The sequence below is a fragment of the Salmo salar genome, chromosome 13, assembly GCF_965601325.2.
Source record: "Salmo salar chromosome 13, fSalSal1, whole genome shotgun sequence".
Taxonomy (NCBI): domain Eukaryota; kingdom Metazoa; phylum Chordata; class Actinopteri; order Salmoniformes; family Salmonidae; genus Salmo; species Salmo salar.
Genome location: NC_138303.1, coordinates 110,768,628 through 110,785,000, shown reverse-complemented (window position 1 = coordinate 110,785,000; position 16,373 = coordinate 110,768,628). Strand labels below are relative to the sequence as shown.

The 16,373-nt window shown below is 41.1% G+C and overlaps 1 protein-coding gene across 2 annotated transcripts in view; it reads left to right on the top strand.

The window, feature by feature from the left end:
• The window catches only part of LOC106568544 (netrin receptor DCC), a 596,063-nt gene extending 582,526 nt beyond the window's left edge, over positions 1–13,537 (top strand). For both annotated transcript variants that reach the window (XM_082960596.1, XM_082960595.1), the window contains exon 29: positions 8,223–13,537. In XM_082960596.1, coding sequence (XP_082816722.1) covers positions 8,223–8,312 — 90 coding nt within the window. In that variant the 3' untranslated portion in view covers positions 8,313–13,537. The remainder of the gene's footprint in view (positions 1–8,222) is intronic.
• The last annotated feature ends 2,836 nt before the right edge of the window (positions 13,538–16,373 follow it).

Here is a 16,373-nt window from a genome sequence, read left to right as displayed (position 1 = left end):
TATGCTGGCGAGGTGTTATGTCCGGTGTGTATGCTGTGTATGCTGTGTATGCTGTGTATGCTGTGTATGTTGTGTATGTTGTGTATGTTGTGTATGCTGTGTATGTTGTGTATGTTGTGTATGTTGTGTATGTTGTGTATGCTGTGTATGCTGTGTCTGTTGTGTATGCTGTGTCTGCTGTGTCTGCTGTGTATGCTGTGTCTGTTGTGTATGTTGTGTATGCCGTGTATGCTGTGTATGTTGTGTATGCTGTGTATGCTGTGTATGCTGTGTATGCTGTGTCTGTTGTGTATGCTGTGTATGCTGTGTATGCTGTGTATGCTGTGTATGCTGTGTATGTTATGTATGCTGTGTATTCTGTGTATGCTGTGTATGCTGTGTATGCTGTGTCTGCTGTGTCTGCTGTGTATGCTGTGTCTGTTGTGTATGCTGTGTATGCTGTGTCTGTTGTGTATGCTGTGTATGCTGTGTAGGCTGTGTATGCTGTGTATGCTGTGTATGCTGTGTATGCTGTGTATGTTGTGTATGCTGTGTATGCTGTGTATGCTGTGTATGCTGTGTATGTTGTGTATGCTGTGTATGCTGTTTATGCTGTGTCTGCTGTGTATGCTGTGTATGCTGTGTATGCTGTGTATGCTGTGTATGCTGTGTATGCTGTGTATGCTGTGTATGTTGTGTATGCTGTGTATGCTGTGTATGCTGTGTATGCTGTGTATGTTGTGTATGCTGTGTATGCTGTTTATGCTGTGTCTGCTGTGTATGCTGTGTATGCTGTGTATGCTGTGTATGCTGTGTATGCTGTGTATGCTGTGTCCGTGTTGTTCTGATGAATAGGGAGCAACAGCCAAAACATAATGAAAGGAGCATGGAGAATGTAAGACAGCAGAGGAACACTGAGAATTGTAGGACAAAAAAGCCCCCCCTCCACACACACACACACACACACACACACACACACACACACACACACAGTGAATTATAAAACACAGCACAGTGCAGGCGAAGAATCGTGCCATTAAATATTCATATCTCAATAACAATAACACGGAGAAAGCATCAGTGCAGTCATGGATTGGAGTTAGGAGAAGCATTAGGCAGCCCCATAACACTTTATAGGACCTGCTAAAGTAATGAGAAATGCAAGAGAAAGGAGGGAGATGTCGAGGAGAGGGAGAGATGAGAGAGAGAGAGCGAGAGGAGGAGAGGGGGAGAAGATTACTGCTGCCTCGAAAGGTCAGCATCTTTCTATCCATCCCACATATCTTTGTAATTGATCCTTTTCTCATCAGTGGGAGTCTCTCCAAATAGGCTGGCATCGATCACACACTTTAAATGCTCATCTTTTCTCCCCGCCAAGCCGCCAAGCACCAAGATGCTTAGGGGAGTGTGTATGTTTTTCTCTTTTATCAGAGTGGTATGGAACAACCCTCCTCCACAGCAGCAGAAAATAGAACATTAACCTGGACTTAAATTATCCCCCAAGGACTTACATTATCCCCAAGGACTTACATTATCCCCAAGGACTTACATTATCCCCAAGTATTTACATGATCCCCAAGTATTTACATGATCCCCAAGGACTTACATTATCCCCAAGTATTTACATTATCCCCAAGTATTTACATTATCCCCAAGTATTTACATTATCCCCAAGGACTAACATTATCCCCAAGGACTAACATTATCCCCAAGTATTTACATTATCCCCAAGGACTTACATTATCCCCAAGTATTTACATTATCCCGATGACTTACATTATCCCCAAGGACTTACATTATCCCCAAGTATTTACATTATCCCCGAGGACTTACATTATCCCCAAGTATTTACATTATCCCCGAGGACTTACATTATTCCCAAGGACTTACATTATCCCCAAGTATTTACATTATCCCCAAGTATTTACATTATCCCCAAGTATTTACATTATCCCCAAGGACTTACATTATCCCCAAGTATTTGCATTATCCCCAAGTATTTGCATTATCCCCAAGTATTTACATTATCCCCAAGGACTTACATTATCCCCAAGTATTTACATTATCCCCGAGGACTTACATTATCCCCAAGTATTTACATTATCCCCGAGGACTTACATTATTCCCAAGGACTTACATTATCCCCAAGTATTTACATTATCCCCAAGGACTTACATTAACCCCAAGTATTTACATTATCCCCAAGGACTTACATTATCCCCAAGGACTTACATTATCCCAAAGTATTTGTATTTACATTATCCCCCCCAAAAAAGGGGAACGGACAGAGGCCCAGTAGCTTATAAAACTAACTGTAAGTAAATGTAAATACTATTATTGAGGAAAAGCTAGACACACACACGCACACACACACACACACACACTCTCTCTCTCTCTCTCTCTATCTCTCAGATAGTTGTACATCAGTGCTGTGTCACCAGGGCTTCATCAGCTAGTAATAAAGGAGATGGTTATTTCATTATTGGTCCCCGACCTCATTTAGTCAGACTTAAAGGGTAATCTAGGATTCATTTAGTCAGACTTAAAGGGTAATCTAGGATTCATTTAGTCAGACTTAAAAGGTAATCTAGGATTCATTTAGTCAGACTTAAAGGGTAATCTAGGATTCATTTAGTCAGATATAAAGGGTAATCTAGGATTCATTTAGTAAGACTTAAAGGGTAATCTAGGATTCATTTAGTCAGACTTAAAGGGTAATCTAGGGTTCATTTAGTCAGATTTAAAGGGTAATCTAGGGTTCATTTAGTCAGATTTAAAGGGTAATCTAGGATTCATTTAGTCAGACTTAAAGGGTAATCTAGGATTCATTTAGTCAGACTTAAAGGGTAATCTAGGATTCATTTAGTCAGACTTAAAGGGTAATCTAGGATTCATTTAGTCAGACTTAAAGGGTAATCTAGGATTCATTTAGTCAGACTTAAAGGGTAATCTAGGATTCATTTAGTCAGACTTAAAGGGTAATCTAGGGTTCATTTAGTCAGATTTAAAGGGTAATCTAGGGTTCATTTAGTAAAATTTAAAGGGTAATCTAGGGTTCATTTAGTCAGATTTAAAGGGTAATCTAGGATTCATTTAGTCAGACTTAAAGGGTAATCTAGGATTCATTTAGTCAGACTTAAAGGGTAATCTAGGATTCATTTAGTCAGACTTAAAGGGTAATCTAGGATTCATTTAGTCAGACTTAAAGGGTAATCTAGGATTCATTTAGTCAGACTTAAAGGGTAATCTAGGATTCATTTAGTCAGACTTAAAGGGTAATCTAGGATTCATTTAGTCAGACTTAAAGGGTAATCTAAGATTCATTTAGTCAGACTTAAAGGGTAATCTAGGATTCATTTAGTCAGATTTAAAGGGTAATCTAGGATTCATTTAGTCAGACTTCAAAGGTAATCTAGGATTCATTTAGTCAGACTTAAAGGGTAATCTAGGATTCATTTAGTCAGATTTAAAGGGTAATCTAGGATTCATTTAGTAAGACTTAAAGGGTAATCTAGGATTCATTTAGTCAGACTTAAAGGGTAATCTAGGATTCATTTAGTCAGACTTAAAGGGTAATCTAGGATTCATTTAGTCAGACTTAAAGGGTAATCTAGGATTCATTTAGTCAGACTTAAAGGGTAATCTAGGATTCATTTAGTCAGACTTAAAGGGTAATCTAGGATTCATTTAGTCAGACTTAAAGGGTAATCTAGGATTAATTTAGTCAGATTTAAAGGGTAATCTAGGATTCATTTAGTAAGACTTAAAGGGTAATCTAGGATTCATTTAGTAAGACTTAAAGGGTAATCTAGGATTCATTTAGTCAGACTTAAAGGGTAATCTAGGATTCATTTAGTCAGACTTAAAGGGTAATCTAGGATTCATTTAGTCAGACTTAAAGGGTAATCTAGGGTTCATTTAGTCAGATTTAAAGGGTAATCTAGGGTTCATTTAGTAAAATTTAAAGGGTAATCTAGGGTTCATTTAGTCAGATTTAAAGGGTAATCTAGGATTCATTTAGTCAGACTTAAAGGGTAATCTAGGATTCATTTAGTCAGACTTAAAGGGTAATCTAGGATTCATTTAGTCAGACTTAAAGGGTAATCTAGGATTCATTTAGTCAGACTTAAAGGGTAATCTAGGATTCATTTAGTCAGACTTAAAGGGTAATCTAGGATTCATTTAGTCAGACTTAAAGGGTAATCTAGGATTCATTTAGTCAGACTTAAAGGGTAATCTAGGATTCATTTAGTCAGACTTAAAGGGTAATCTAAGATTCATTTAGTCAGACTTAAAGGGTAATCTAGGATTCATTTAGTCAGATTTAAAGGGTAATCTAGGATTCATTTAGTCAGACTTCAAAGGTAATCTAGGATTCATTTAGTCAGACTTAAAGGGTAATCTAGGATTCATTTAGTCAGATTTAAAGGGTAATCTAGGATTCATTTAGTAAGACTTAAAGGGTAATCTAGGATTCATTTAGTCAGACTTAAAGGGTAATCTAGGATTCATTTAGTCAGACTTAAAGGGTAATCTAGGATTCATTTAGTCAGACTTAAAGGGTAATCTAGGATTCATTTAGTCAGACTTAAAGGGTAATCTAGGATTCATTTAGTCAGACTTAAAGGGTAATCTAGGATTCATTTAGTCAGACTTAAAGGGTAATCTAGGATTAATTTAGTCAGATTTAAAGGGTAATCTAGGATTCATTTAGTAAGACTTAAAGGGTAATCTAGGATTCATTTAGTAAGACTTAAAGGGTAATCTAGGATTCATTTAGTCAGACTTAAAGGGTAATCTAGGATTCATTTAGTCAGACTTAAAGGGTAATCTAGGATTCATTTAGTAAGACGTATTAAGATGTCTGCATGTGTTTTTATATAAACTCTCTGAAGCATGTCTATGTACCTTCAGTTTACCATCACAGGGGTTGTGCTCGAGGTCTGCTTTAAAAAGAAAACAACAGAGTTATCTTTAAATGGATCACAACAAGGACATAGATCTTATATCAAACATCTAACAAAAAGAATGATGGGTTCTGGTGGACCAGTTTAGCACTTTAGCGGTTTTAGCTGTCAGACTGGAGGTCACAGATGGAGAGAGAGAGAGGAAGCTGTCTGACTGGAGGTCACAGATGGAGAGAGAGAGAGAGAGAGAGAGGAAGCTGTCTGACTGGAGGTCACAGATGGAGAGAGAGAGAGAGACAGGAAGCTGTCTGACTGGAGGTCACAGATGGAGAGAGAGAGAGAGAGAGAGAGGAAGCTGTCTGACTGGAGGTCACAGATGGAGAGAGAGAGAGAGAGGAAGCTGTCTGACTGGAGGTCACAGATGGAGAGAGAGAGAGAGAGAGAGAGGAAGCTGTCTGACTGGAGGTCACAGATGGAGAGAGAGAGAGAGAGAGAGAGGAAGCTGTCTGACTGGAGGTCACAGATAGAGAGAGAGCGAGAGAGAGAGAGGAAGCTGTCTGACTGGAGGTCACAGATGGAGAGAGAGAGAGAGAGGAAGCTGTCTGACTGGAGGTCACAGATAGAGAGAGAGAGAGAGAGAGAGAGAGAGAGAGGAAGCTGTCTGACTGGAGGTTACAGCTAGACAGAGAGAGGAAGCTTTCTGATTGGAGGTTACAGCTAGAGAGAGAGAGGAAGCTTTCTGACTGGAGATCACACACACAGTGGGAGAATCACGATGGTGAATCACTTATTGTTCCACTGGTTAGCCAATGCAAGGTTAATAACAGCAATGATATTGATGCTGTTTACCTGGAAGCTATACACACTTTTGATCGCAGTTCAATGAAAAGATATATAGACCCAAGTACTGTATGATCACACCAATATAAAGTACTGTATGATCACACCAATATAAAGTACTATATGATCACACCAATATAAAGTACTGTATGATCACACCAATATAAAGTACTATATGATCACACCAATATAAAGTACTGTATGATCACACCAATATAAAGTACTGTATGATCACACCAATATAAAGTACTGTATGATCACACCAATATAAAGTACTATATGATCACACCAATATAAAGTACTGTATGATCACACCAATATAAAGTACTGTATGATCACACCAATATAAAGTACTGCATGATCACACCAATATAAAGTACTGTATGATCACACCAATATAAAGTACTGTATGATCACACCAATATAAAGTACTGTATGATCACACCAATATAAAGTACTGTATGATCACACCAATATAAAGTACTACATGTTTCATACTAATATAATGTACTAAGAGCATATCAATATAAAGTACTGCATGTATCATGCCAATATAATGTATCAAATCAAATTCAATTTTATTGGTCACATACACATGGTTAGCAGATGTTAATGGGAGTGTAGCCCTCACCTCCTCCCTGTAGGCCGTCTCGTCGTTGTTGGTAATCAAGCCTACCACTGTAGTGTCGTCTGCAAACTTGATGATTGAGTTGGAGGCGTGCATGGCCACGCAGTCATGGGTGAACAGGGAGTACAGGAGAGGGCTGAGAACGCACCCTTGTGGGGCCCCAGTGTTGAGGATCAGCAGGGTGAAGATGTTGTTTCCTACCTTCACCACCTGGGGGCATCCCGTCAGGAAGTCCAGGACCCAGTTGCACAGGGTGAGGTCGAGACCCAGGGTCTCGAGCTTAATGATGAGCTTGGAGGATACTATGGTGTTGAATGCTGAGTTGTTGTCGATGAACAGTATTATTACATAGGTATTCCTCTTGTCCAGGTGGGATAAAGCAGTGTGCAGTGTGACTGCGATTGCATTAACTGTGGACCTATCGGGGTGGTAAGCAAATTGAAGTGGGTCTAGGGTGTCAGGTAGGGTGGAGGTGATATGATCCTTGACTAGTCTCTAGTGAGTGCTACGGGGCGATAGTCATTTAGTTCAGTTATCTTTGCTTTCTTGGGAACAGGAACAATGGTGGCCCTCTTGAAGCATGTGGGAACAGCAGACTGGGATAAGGATTGATTGAATATGTCTGTAAACACACCAGCCAGCTGGTCTGCGCATGCTCTGAGGATGCGGCCGGGGATGCCGTCTGGGCCTTCAGCCTTGCGAGGGTTAACACATTTAAATGCTTTACTCAAGTTGGCTGCAGTGAAGGAGAGCCCGCAGGTTTTGGTAGCGGGCCGTGTCGGTGGCACTGTATTGTCCTCAAAGCGAGCAAAAAAGTTGTTTAGTTTGTCTGGGAGCAAGACATCGTGGTCCATGACGTGGCTGGTTTTGTTTTTGTAGTCCGTGATTGACTGTAGACCCTGCCACATACATCTCATGTCTGAGCCGTTGAATTGTGACTCCACTTTGTCTCTATACTGACGCTTAGCTTGTTTGATTGCCTTGCGGAGGGAATAGCTACACTGTTTGTATTCGGTCATGTTTCCGGTCGCCTTGCCATGAGCTTTCAGTTTTACGTGAATGCTGCCATCAATCCACGGTTTCTGGTTGGGGAATGTTTTAATAGTCACTGTGGGTACAACATCACCGATGCACTTGCTAATAAACTCGCTCACCGAGTCAGCGTATTCATCAATGTTATTGTCCGACGCTATGCGGAACATATCCCAGTCCACGTAATCGAAGCAATCTTGAAGCGTGGAATCCGATTGGTCAGACCAGCGTTGAACACACCTGAGCATGGGCGTTTCCTGTTTTAGTTTCTGTCTATAGGCTGGGAGAAACAAAATGGAGTCGTGGTCAGATTTTCCAAAAAGAGGGCAGGGGATGCATCGCAGAAAATAGAGTAACAATGATCCAGGGTTTTACCAGCCCGGGTCGCGCATTCGATATGCTGATAAAATTTAGGGAGCCTTGTTTTCAGATGAGCCTTGTTAAAATCCCCAGCTATAATAAATGCAGCCTCAGGATATGTGGTTTCCAGTTTACATAGAGTCCAATGAAGTTCTTTCAGGGCCGTCGATGTGTCTGCTTGTGGGGGATTTACATGACTGATTATAATCGAAGAGAAATTGTCTTGGTAGATAATGCGGTCGGCATTTGATTGTAAAATATAAAGTACTGTATGATCATACCTATATATGGGTACTGTATGTATCCTCCGCTTTTGGTATGGTGTGCATTTTAGGACAAACTTAAGAAGGGTTGACGAATGCCTCAAGGAGGCATGAGGCTGAGGATGTCCTAAAATCTACACCATACATGAGTTATTCTGGACAATGACCCTCTTTGACTTTGTGTGACAGAGGACTTTTGTTTTTATCTTCTAGGTTTACGAACAGGACGACTTGAGTGAACAGATGGCGAGCCTAGAGGGACTCATGAAGCAACTCAACGCCATCACTGGCTCGGCCTTTTAACTCCAGCAGCCCTGGCAGAGAGTCCCACCCAGACAGTCCGTCAGACCTACGCAGCAGCACAGACAGATAGCAGTACCAGTATTACACCATAGGGCAGGGCACAGAGAGGGGGGTATGGTGTCAGAACCTCAGAAACACAGATACTTCTCAACCCCCCCCCCTCCCAAATACTGTAACCAACCCTTCTAACAGACCTCTATGTTACCCTATAATACTATAACTAGTAACAGACCTATCTGTAAACCTATAATACTGTAACCAGTAACAGACCTCTCTGTACCCCTATACATACTGTAACCAGCCCCCCCTAACAGACCTCTCTGTAATCCAAAAACAAAAAGACTAACGATTAAGGAGAATCTAAAAGATAAAGAAATTCATTTCCATGTTTTCCCTAGTGTTGATTTCCTTTTAAAACATCACCTTTTGAGTTTTCATTTATCAATGTTAATTTTGGAGGGTTTCCTTGTGCGTTACTGGTGTATTGGATTGAACTTTGAACTAAAGGCACAAGTGTTACAGCTGGGTTTATAGTATTAGACCTTAGGATTATTTATTATCTCCAGACACCAACGTTTCCCTGGACCCCTGGTTCACCAACTTTTCCCTGGACCCCTCGTTCACCAACGTTTCTCTGGACCCCTCGTTCACCAACGTTTCCCTGGACCCCTCGTTCACCAACGTTTCTCTGGACCCCTCGTTCACCAACGTTTCCCTGGACCCCTCGTTCACCAACGTTTCCCTGGACCCCTCGTTCACCAATGTTTCCCTGGACCCCTCGTTCACCAACGTTTCCCTGGACCCCTCGTTCACCAACGTTTCCCTGGACCCCTCGTTCACCAACGTTCCCCTGGACCCCTCGTTCACCAACATTTCCCTGGACCCCTCCTTCACCAACATTTCCCTGGACCCCTCGTTCACCAACGTTTCTCTGGACCCCTCGTTGCCTGGTGATGTTGTGAGACAACATGGGAGGTCTCACCGTAACCACACCCTTACGGTGTTGGAATGAAACGTACACCAACTCCTTGTGAACCTGAGGCTGTCCAAATATGGACACCATACACACTCTCCCTCTTCTCTTTCCTAAAACAGTGACACAGTCAGTGACCACAGCCTAGAACATTCTACAGGCTGTGAGGAACACTGGTTAGGCCCGGTACTGGATCATCTCAATACGGACTCTACAGAGCCAACTTCAGACTCTGGAAAGTTCTGGATCCTTGTTCAGGTCCATCTCTGTTGCTGCTCCTCAACTGAACATCTGCCCTGGTTATGTTGCTACCCTATCACAACTACAGACAGCTGTTTGGTGTTTTTTTTTGTTTGTTGCCAAAACGTAGCTTTGAAATCATTAGATCAACATCAAGAATTATAACCACACGCTCCAGTCAATGTATCAATGGTCTTGGGACGTACTGGGACTCAAGACACTATCAAGTGGTATTACAAGGGTCGGAAGGCTTTTGTATGAATATATGATATTTACTCTGGACAATCCATTGTTTTGGTTAAAACCACCTTATTCACCATCCCAACATACAGCGTTCTGTGCATTAAAACCGTGAGAGATATTTTTTGTTGTTGTTGATTATGGTGGCGTTGATGCTATTGATGATTCGTTATTATAACAGTTAAGGTTTTCATGAGACAAACACATGTACCTCAGTTTATGTAAGGTTGACTGACTAATAATGTGATTAACAGTGTGTTCACCAAGGGGTTTGTTTTTGATTCTAGTGCATGGGGGAGGGGAGGTCATTTTTATATGATAAACAATGCATATTATTCCATATAGTATATTTTTACATCAGCAGTTCTGTCAAAGCTGCAGTACAACTATTTTTAAACCAATTGATTAAACCCTACTGGCTTCTAATCTAGTTTTACATTATGGAGCTGCATGGGCTGCTATGCATCACTGAGGATAGATACTGTACATAACCTGAAGCCTTTTAACCAAACATGGCATCAATATGTACCACTTAAGTGATAAATGAATCATTAATCGCCATGGAAATAGGACATCAATATTCTCATGTTTGAATCTGGTAACCCACGGTAACTGTGCTCCCTTTATCATTTGCAAGCCTCTATTTTTTTCCCCCTCTGTAGATGGATTGTCCCAGAGAGATGTAGGGTTCGCTACATTGTCATTCAGAACATGTTTAGATTAGAACGCAGGAGATAAAGGGTCAGCTGCATTGTCATTCAGAACATGTTTAGATTAGAACGCAGGAGATAAAGGGTTCGCTACATTGTCATTCAGAACATGTTTAGATTAGAACGCAGGAGATAAAGGGTTAGCTACATTGTCATTCAGAACATGTTTAGATTAGAACGCAGGAGATAAAGGGTTAGCTACATTGTCATTCAGAACATGTTTAGATTAGAACGCAGGAGATAAAGGGTTAGCTACATTGTCATTCAGAACATGTTTAGATTAGAACGCAGGAGATAAAGGGTTCGCTACATTGTCATTCAGAACATGTTTAGATTAGAACGCAGGAGATAAAGGGTTCGCTACATTGTCATTCAGAACATGTTTAGATTAGAACGCAGGAGATAAAGGGTTAGCTACATTGTCATTCAGAACATGTTTAGATTAGAACGCAGGAGATAAAGGGTTCGCTACATTGTCATTCAGAACATGTTTAGATTAGAACGCAGGGGATAAAGGGTTCGCTACATTGTCATTCAGATCATGTTTAGATTAGAACGCAGGAGATAAAGGGTTGAATTCATTATACTGTATCAAATTTTAGGATTCATATTAGGACACCGACTGGAAATAGTAACAATGCTGAATATGGTATTGATGTCTGTGCCAGTGAGACATTCAAATGGTTTAGTATAGAGGGAAAGAAAAGTTACAGATCAGACGACTCATCAGAAAACAATGTCTTTATTTCCTCACAACAAACTCTCAAGTGTGCTCTCATTCTACGTTGTACCATAGGTTTTTTGTTTGGAGTTTTTCTTTCATCTGTTTGCCCTTCAAGGAAAATTACACAACAAAAAAAAAAATCTAGTTTTCAAAATCTAGAACATTGAAACTCCAGAACATGTCACAGTATGATGCGTTTAGGACACGTTCTAGATTTTAAAGTTATACATTTTGAAAACTTGATTGCTGACCTGCGAAACATTTTAGGATTGTTCCAACAGTGGACTAATGAAATACAACATTGTTTTTGGAGTGGTATTTTCTTTTTAAGACTTAAAAAAAAAAATGTAATTTAATTTGTTGAGAAACATCAAGACGTTCTATGTGCCTATACTTTTGCTTTTCCGTTCTTTAGTTTTTCTCTTCGTTGGTCACTTTATTTGTATGGAGATCTGTGTGAAAATATGAAACGTGATTTTTTTTTCTCTTCGCCTCGCCCTAAGTCCAGGGTAACAAATGAGCTATGATGTTCTGTCGATATAGTCTTCTCTCTTCTGAACGACAGACAGGCAGACAGACCATGGCTATATATTTTCTTGTATGCTGTACATGTGTATTACCATGGAGAAAGGACCGCTGAAGCAAGACAACATGAAAAATATAGTCAGTCCCAAATGGAATCCTATTCCCTATTTAGTGCCCTACTTGTTACTAGAGCCCTATGGACCTTGGTCAAAAAGTAGTGCACTATATAGGGAATAGGGTGCCACGTTTTGTTTTCTTCTTCTATTGTACAGTTCCATAGAGCAACTGAAGGACAAATTGCTACTTAACTCATTGACTGTGGGTGGGTGTGGGGATGGAAAGGGTACTTTTTACGCTAAAATGTAATATATTATTTAGAGCACACCTAACTATTATTTATGAAGAACAATGTGATCATTCTGGACATGTAGTTTAGTAGTGGGGGGGGGGGGGGTGGGGGGAAGAAAAACGACATTTGGAAAACCCATTCAAGATCTCATTCTCAATACTGTTAGGAAGGTGTCCATCCCATTTAATGACCTCTTCCTGTTGTCATTCTCCCATCAGCCACTTCATGATTGCAGTATCAATATTAGGACAGACTCGGAGTCACAAGCAGTTAGCCCTAATTTCGATACCGTACAGGATAGCACGTCCTCACAGAAACGGAAGTCACCCGTAGTTACCTTGAGTTGCAAAATTACACAGACACCTATCATGTCACAACTTACCCAAACGCTCTAGATTGTCTGGATATTTGAATAACAAGTGCATTTGATAAACTGTTATGGATGATAGGCTATGGTTATAACCTGTTATGGATGACAGGCTATAGGTTATAACCTGTTATGGATGATAGGCTATGGTTATAACCTGTTATGGATGATAGGCTATAGGTTATAACTTGTTTTGTATGACAGGCTATAGGTTATAACCTGTTATGGATGATAGGCTGAGGTTATAACCTGTTATGGATGATAGGTTATAACCTGTTATGGATGATAGGCTATAGGTTATAACCTGTTAGGGATGATAGGCTATAAATTATAACCTTTATGGATTATAGGCTATAGGTTATAACCTGTTATGGATTATAGGCAATGGGTTATAACAAGTTATGGATGATAGAATATAGGTTATAAACTGTTATGAATGATAGGCTATAGGTTCTAAACTGTTATGGGTTATAGGCTATAGGTTATAAACTGTTATGGATGATGGGCTATAGGTTATAACAAGTTATGGATGATAGGCTATAGGTTATAACCTGTTATGGATTATAGACTATAGGTTATAAACTGTTATGGATGATAGGCAATAGGTTATAACAAGTTATGGATGCTAGGCTATAGGTTATAAACTGTTATGGATGATAGGATATAGGTTATAACAAGAAAGGACCACACTCTTTTTACTAACAAAGCTGTGATGACTGTTGAGAAGGTGAAATATCCAGGAAGAATAAGAAGAAGTCCTAACTATATGTTCTTTGAATTCATACTTAAAAATTGTCAAAACATTTTTTTTTTGAATTGTTAACCAAATTAGATTTAGTGATTGCAATATTAAAAGTGTACATTTTGTTCATTTAAAGTGAAGAAGGGAATAAAGACATGATTGCGTACCTTATTATTATAAAGAGTAAGAAACATCTTCTTCTTGTCTGTTTCTACCCACAACGTTGTATACAATTGCTGGTTTTGTAATGCACTGTAGAGCAAGCAGTCCACTGTTCCTTTTTTTTTTATATAGAAATGGTATTTCAATGGTGTATTCTTTTGTTTGATAAATAAAGTTTTGATACAAAATGCCACTTGCCATTATGTGGAGTCTATATGTAGCTATCATGAAGACTGTGTGAAAACCTCCAGAAGCAAAGTCAAGTCGTCACGTCTCCAAACAGACTAGGACAGCGTCCCAAATGGCACCCTATTCCCTATATAGTGCACTACTTTAGACCAGAACCCTATGGGCCCTGGTCAAAAGTAGTGCACTACAGCATATAGGGAATAGGGTGACATTTAAGATGCAAGCCTGAGTGAAAACCTCCTGAGGCAAGTCGAGCCCTGTCTTCTCTTGAACAGACTACTAGATGACTGTCATCTTCCATATGTTAGCTGCCACCCTGATGAAGGGTGAAGATGGATTAACAGAGCAAGACATAATCAAGACACGTTGAAGGAAATTCAGATTTTAAAAAAATGAAACATGGATGACATGCAGTCCTCTGAATATCACCAAAAAAAAGAGAAGAAAACTCTTGTCGTAGCTGTAAAATACAACATGGGGCCTAGATTCAAACAGATCAAGCGTTAACCAGTGAGAGCCAACACCTGCATAGCTGATGTTGTGGAGGTGTCAGAGGTGTAACTGCATTGGGAGCTGTCAAAGTGGTGACACCGCCATAACAACCGCGATGTGGGTGTCAGCTAGCACGGAGCTGATAGAATCTAGCCCAAGGTCTCATTAGAATATGTAAAAAAAAATAGTGACATTTAACCACTTAAGTTACGGTGCATTTGTGAAGTATTTAGAGCCCTTGACTGTTTCCACACTTTGTTAAATTACAGCCTTATTCTATTACGGATTAAAACTTTTTTTTTTATCTCATCAATCTATACAATAACCCATAATGAAATCACAATGACATTTACATTTACATTTAAGTCATTTAGCAGACGCTCTTATCCAGAGCGACTTACAAAATGGTGCATTCACCTTATGATATCCAGTGGAACAACCACTTTACAATAGTGCATCTACATCTTTTAAGGGGGGGGGGGGGGTTAGAAGGATTACTTTATCCTATCCTAGGTATTCCTTAAAGAGGTGGGGTTTCAGGTGTCTCCGGAAGGTGGTGATTGACTCCTCTGTCCTGGCGTCGTGAGGGAGCTTGTTCCACCATTGGGGTGCCAGAGCAGCGAACAGTTTTGACTGGGCTGAGCGGGAACTGTGCTTCCTCAGAGGTAGGGGGGCCAGCAGGCCAGTGGTGGATGAACGCAGTGCCCTTGTTTGGGTGTAGGGCCTGATCAGAGCCTGAAGGTATGGAGGTGCCGTTCCCTTCACAGCTCCGTAGGCAATCACCATGGTCTTGTAGCGGATGCGAGCTTCAACTGGAAGCCAGTGGAGAGAGCGGAGGAGCGGGGTGACGTGAGAGAACTTGGGAAGGTTGAACACCAGACGGGCTGCGGCGTTCTGGATGAGTTGTAGGGGTTTAATGGCACAGGCAGGGAGCCCAGCCAACAGCGAGTTGCAGTAATCCAGACGGGAGATGACAAGTGCCTGGATTAGGACCTGCGCCGCTTCCTGTGTGAGGCAGGGTTGTACTCTGCGAATGTTGTAGAGCATGAACCTACAGGATCGGGACACCGCCTTGATGTTAGTGGAGAACGACAGGGTGTTGTCCAGGATCACGCCAAGGTTCTTAGCACTCTGGGAGGAGGACACAAGGGAGTTGTCAACCGTGATGGCGAGATCATGGAACGGGCAGTCCTTCCCCGGGAGGAAGAGCAGCTCCGTCTTGCCGAGGTTCAGCTTGAGCTGGTGATCCGTCATCCACACTGATATGTCTGACAGACATGCAGAAATGCGATTCGCCACCTGGTTATCAGAAGGGGGAAAGGAGAAGATTAATTGTGTGTCGTCTGCATAGCAATGATAGGAGAGACCATGTGAGGATATGACAGAGCCAAGTGACTTGGTGTATAGCGAGAATAGGAGAGGGCCTAGAACAGAGCCCTGGGGGACACCAGTGGTGAGAGCGCATGGTGCGGAGACAGATTCTCGCCATGCCACCTGGTAGGAGCGACCTGTCAGGTAGGACGCAATCCAAGCGTGGGCCGCGCCGGAGATGCCCAACTCGGAGAGGGTGGAGAGGAGGATCTGATGGTTCACAGTATCAAAGGCAGCAGATAGGTCTAGAAGGATGAGAGCAGAGGAGAGAGAGTTAGCTTTAGCAGTGCGGAGAGCCTCCGTGACACAGAGAAGAGCAGTCTCAGTTGAATGCCCAGTCTTGAAACCTGACTGATTAGGATCAAGAAGGTCATTCTGAGAGAGATAGCAGGAGAGCTGGCCAAGGACGGCACGTTCAAGAGTTTTGGAGAGAAAAGAAAGAAGGGATACTGGTCTGTAGTTGTTGACATCATAACCTATAATGACATCACAATAACACATAATGACATCACAATAACACATAATGACATCACAATAGCACATAATGACATCACAATAACCCATAATGACAAAGCAAAATCATGTTGCTAGAAATTTTTGCAAATGTTAAAAAACAATCATATTAAATATGACATTTACATAAGTATTCAGACCCTTTACTCAGTACTTTGTTGAAGCACCTTTGGTAGCGATTACAGCCTCAAGTTTTCTTGGGTATGACGCTGCAAGCTTGGCACACCTGTATTTGGGGAGGTTCTCCCATTCTTCTCTGCAGATCCTCTCAAGCTCTGTCAGGTTGGATGAAGAGAGTTGCTGCACAGCTATTTTCAGGTCTCTCCATAGATGTTTGATCAGGTTAAAATCCAGCCTCTGGCGAGCCACTCAAGGACATTCAGAGACTTGTCCCGAAATCACACCTGCGTTGTCTTGGCTGTGTGTTTAGGGTCGTTGTCCTGTTAGAAGGTGAACCTTCACCC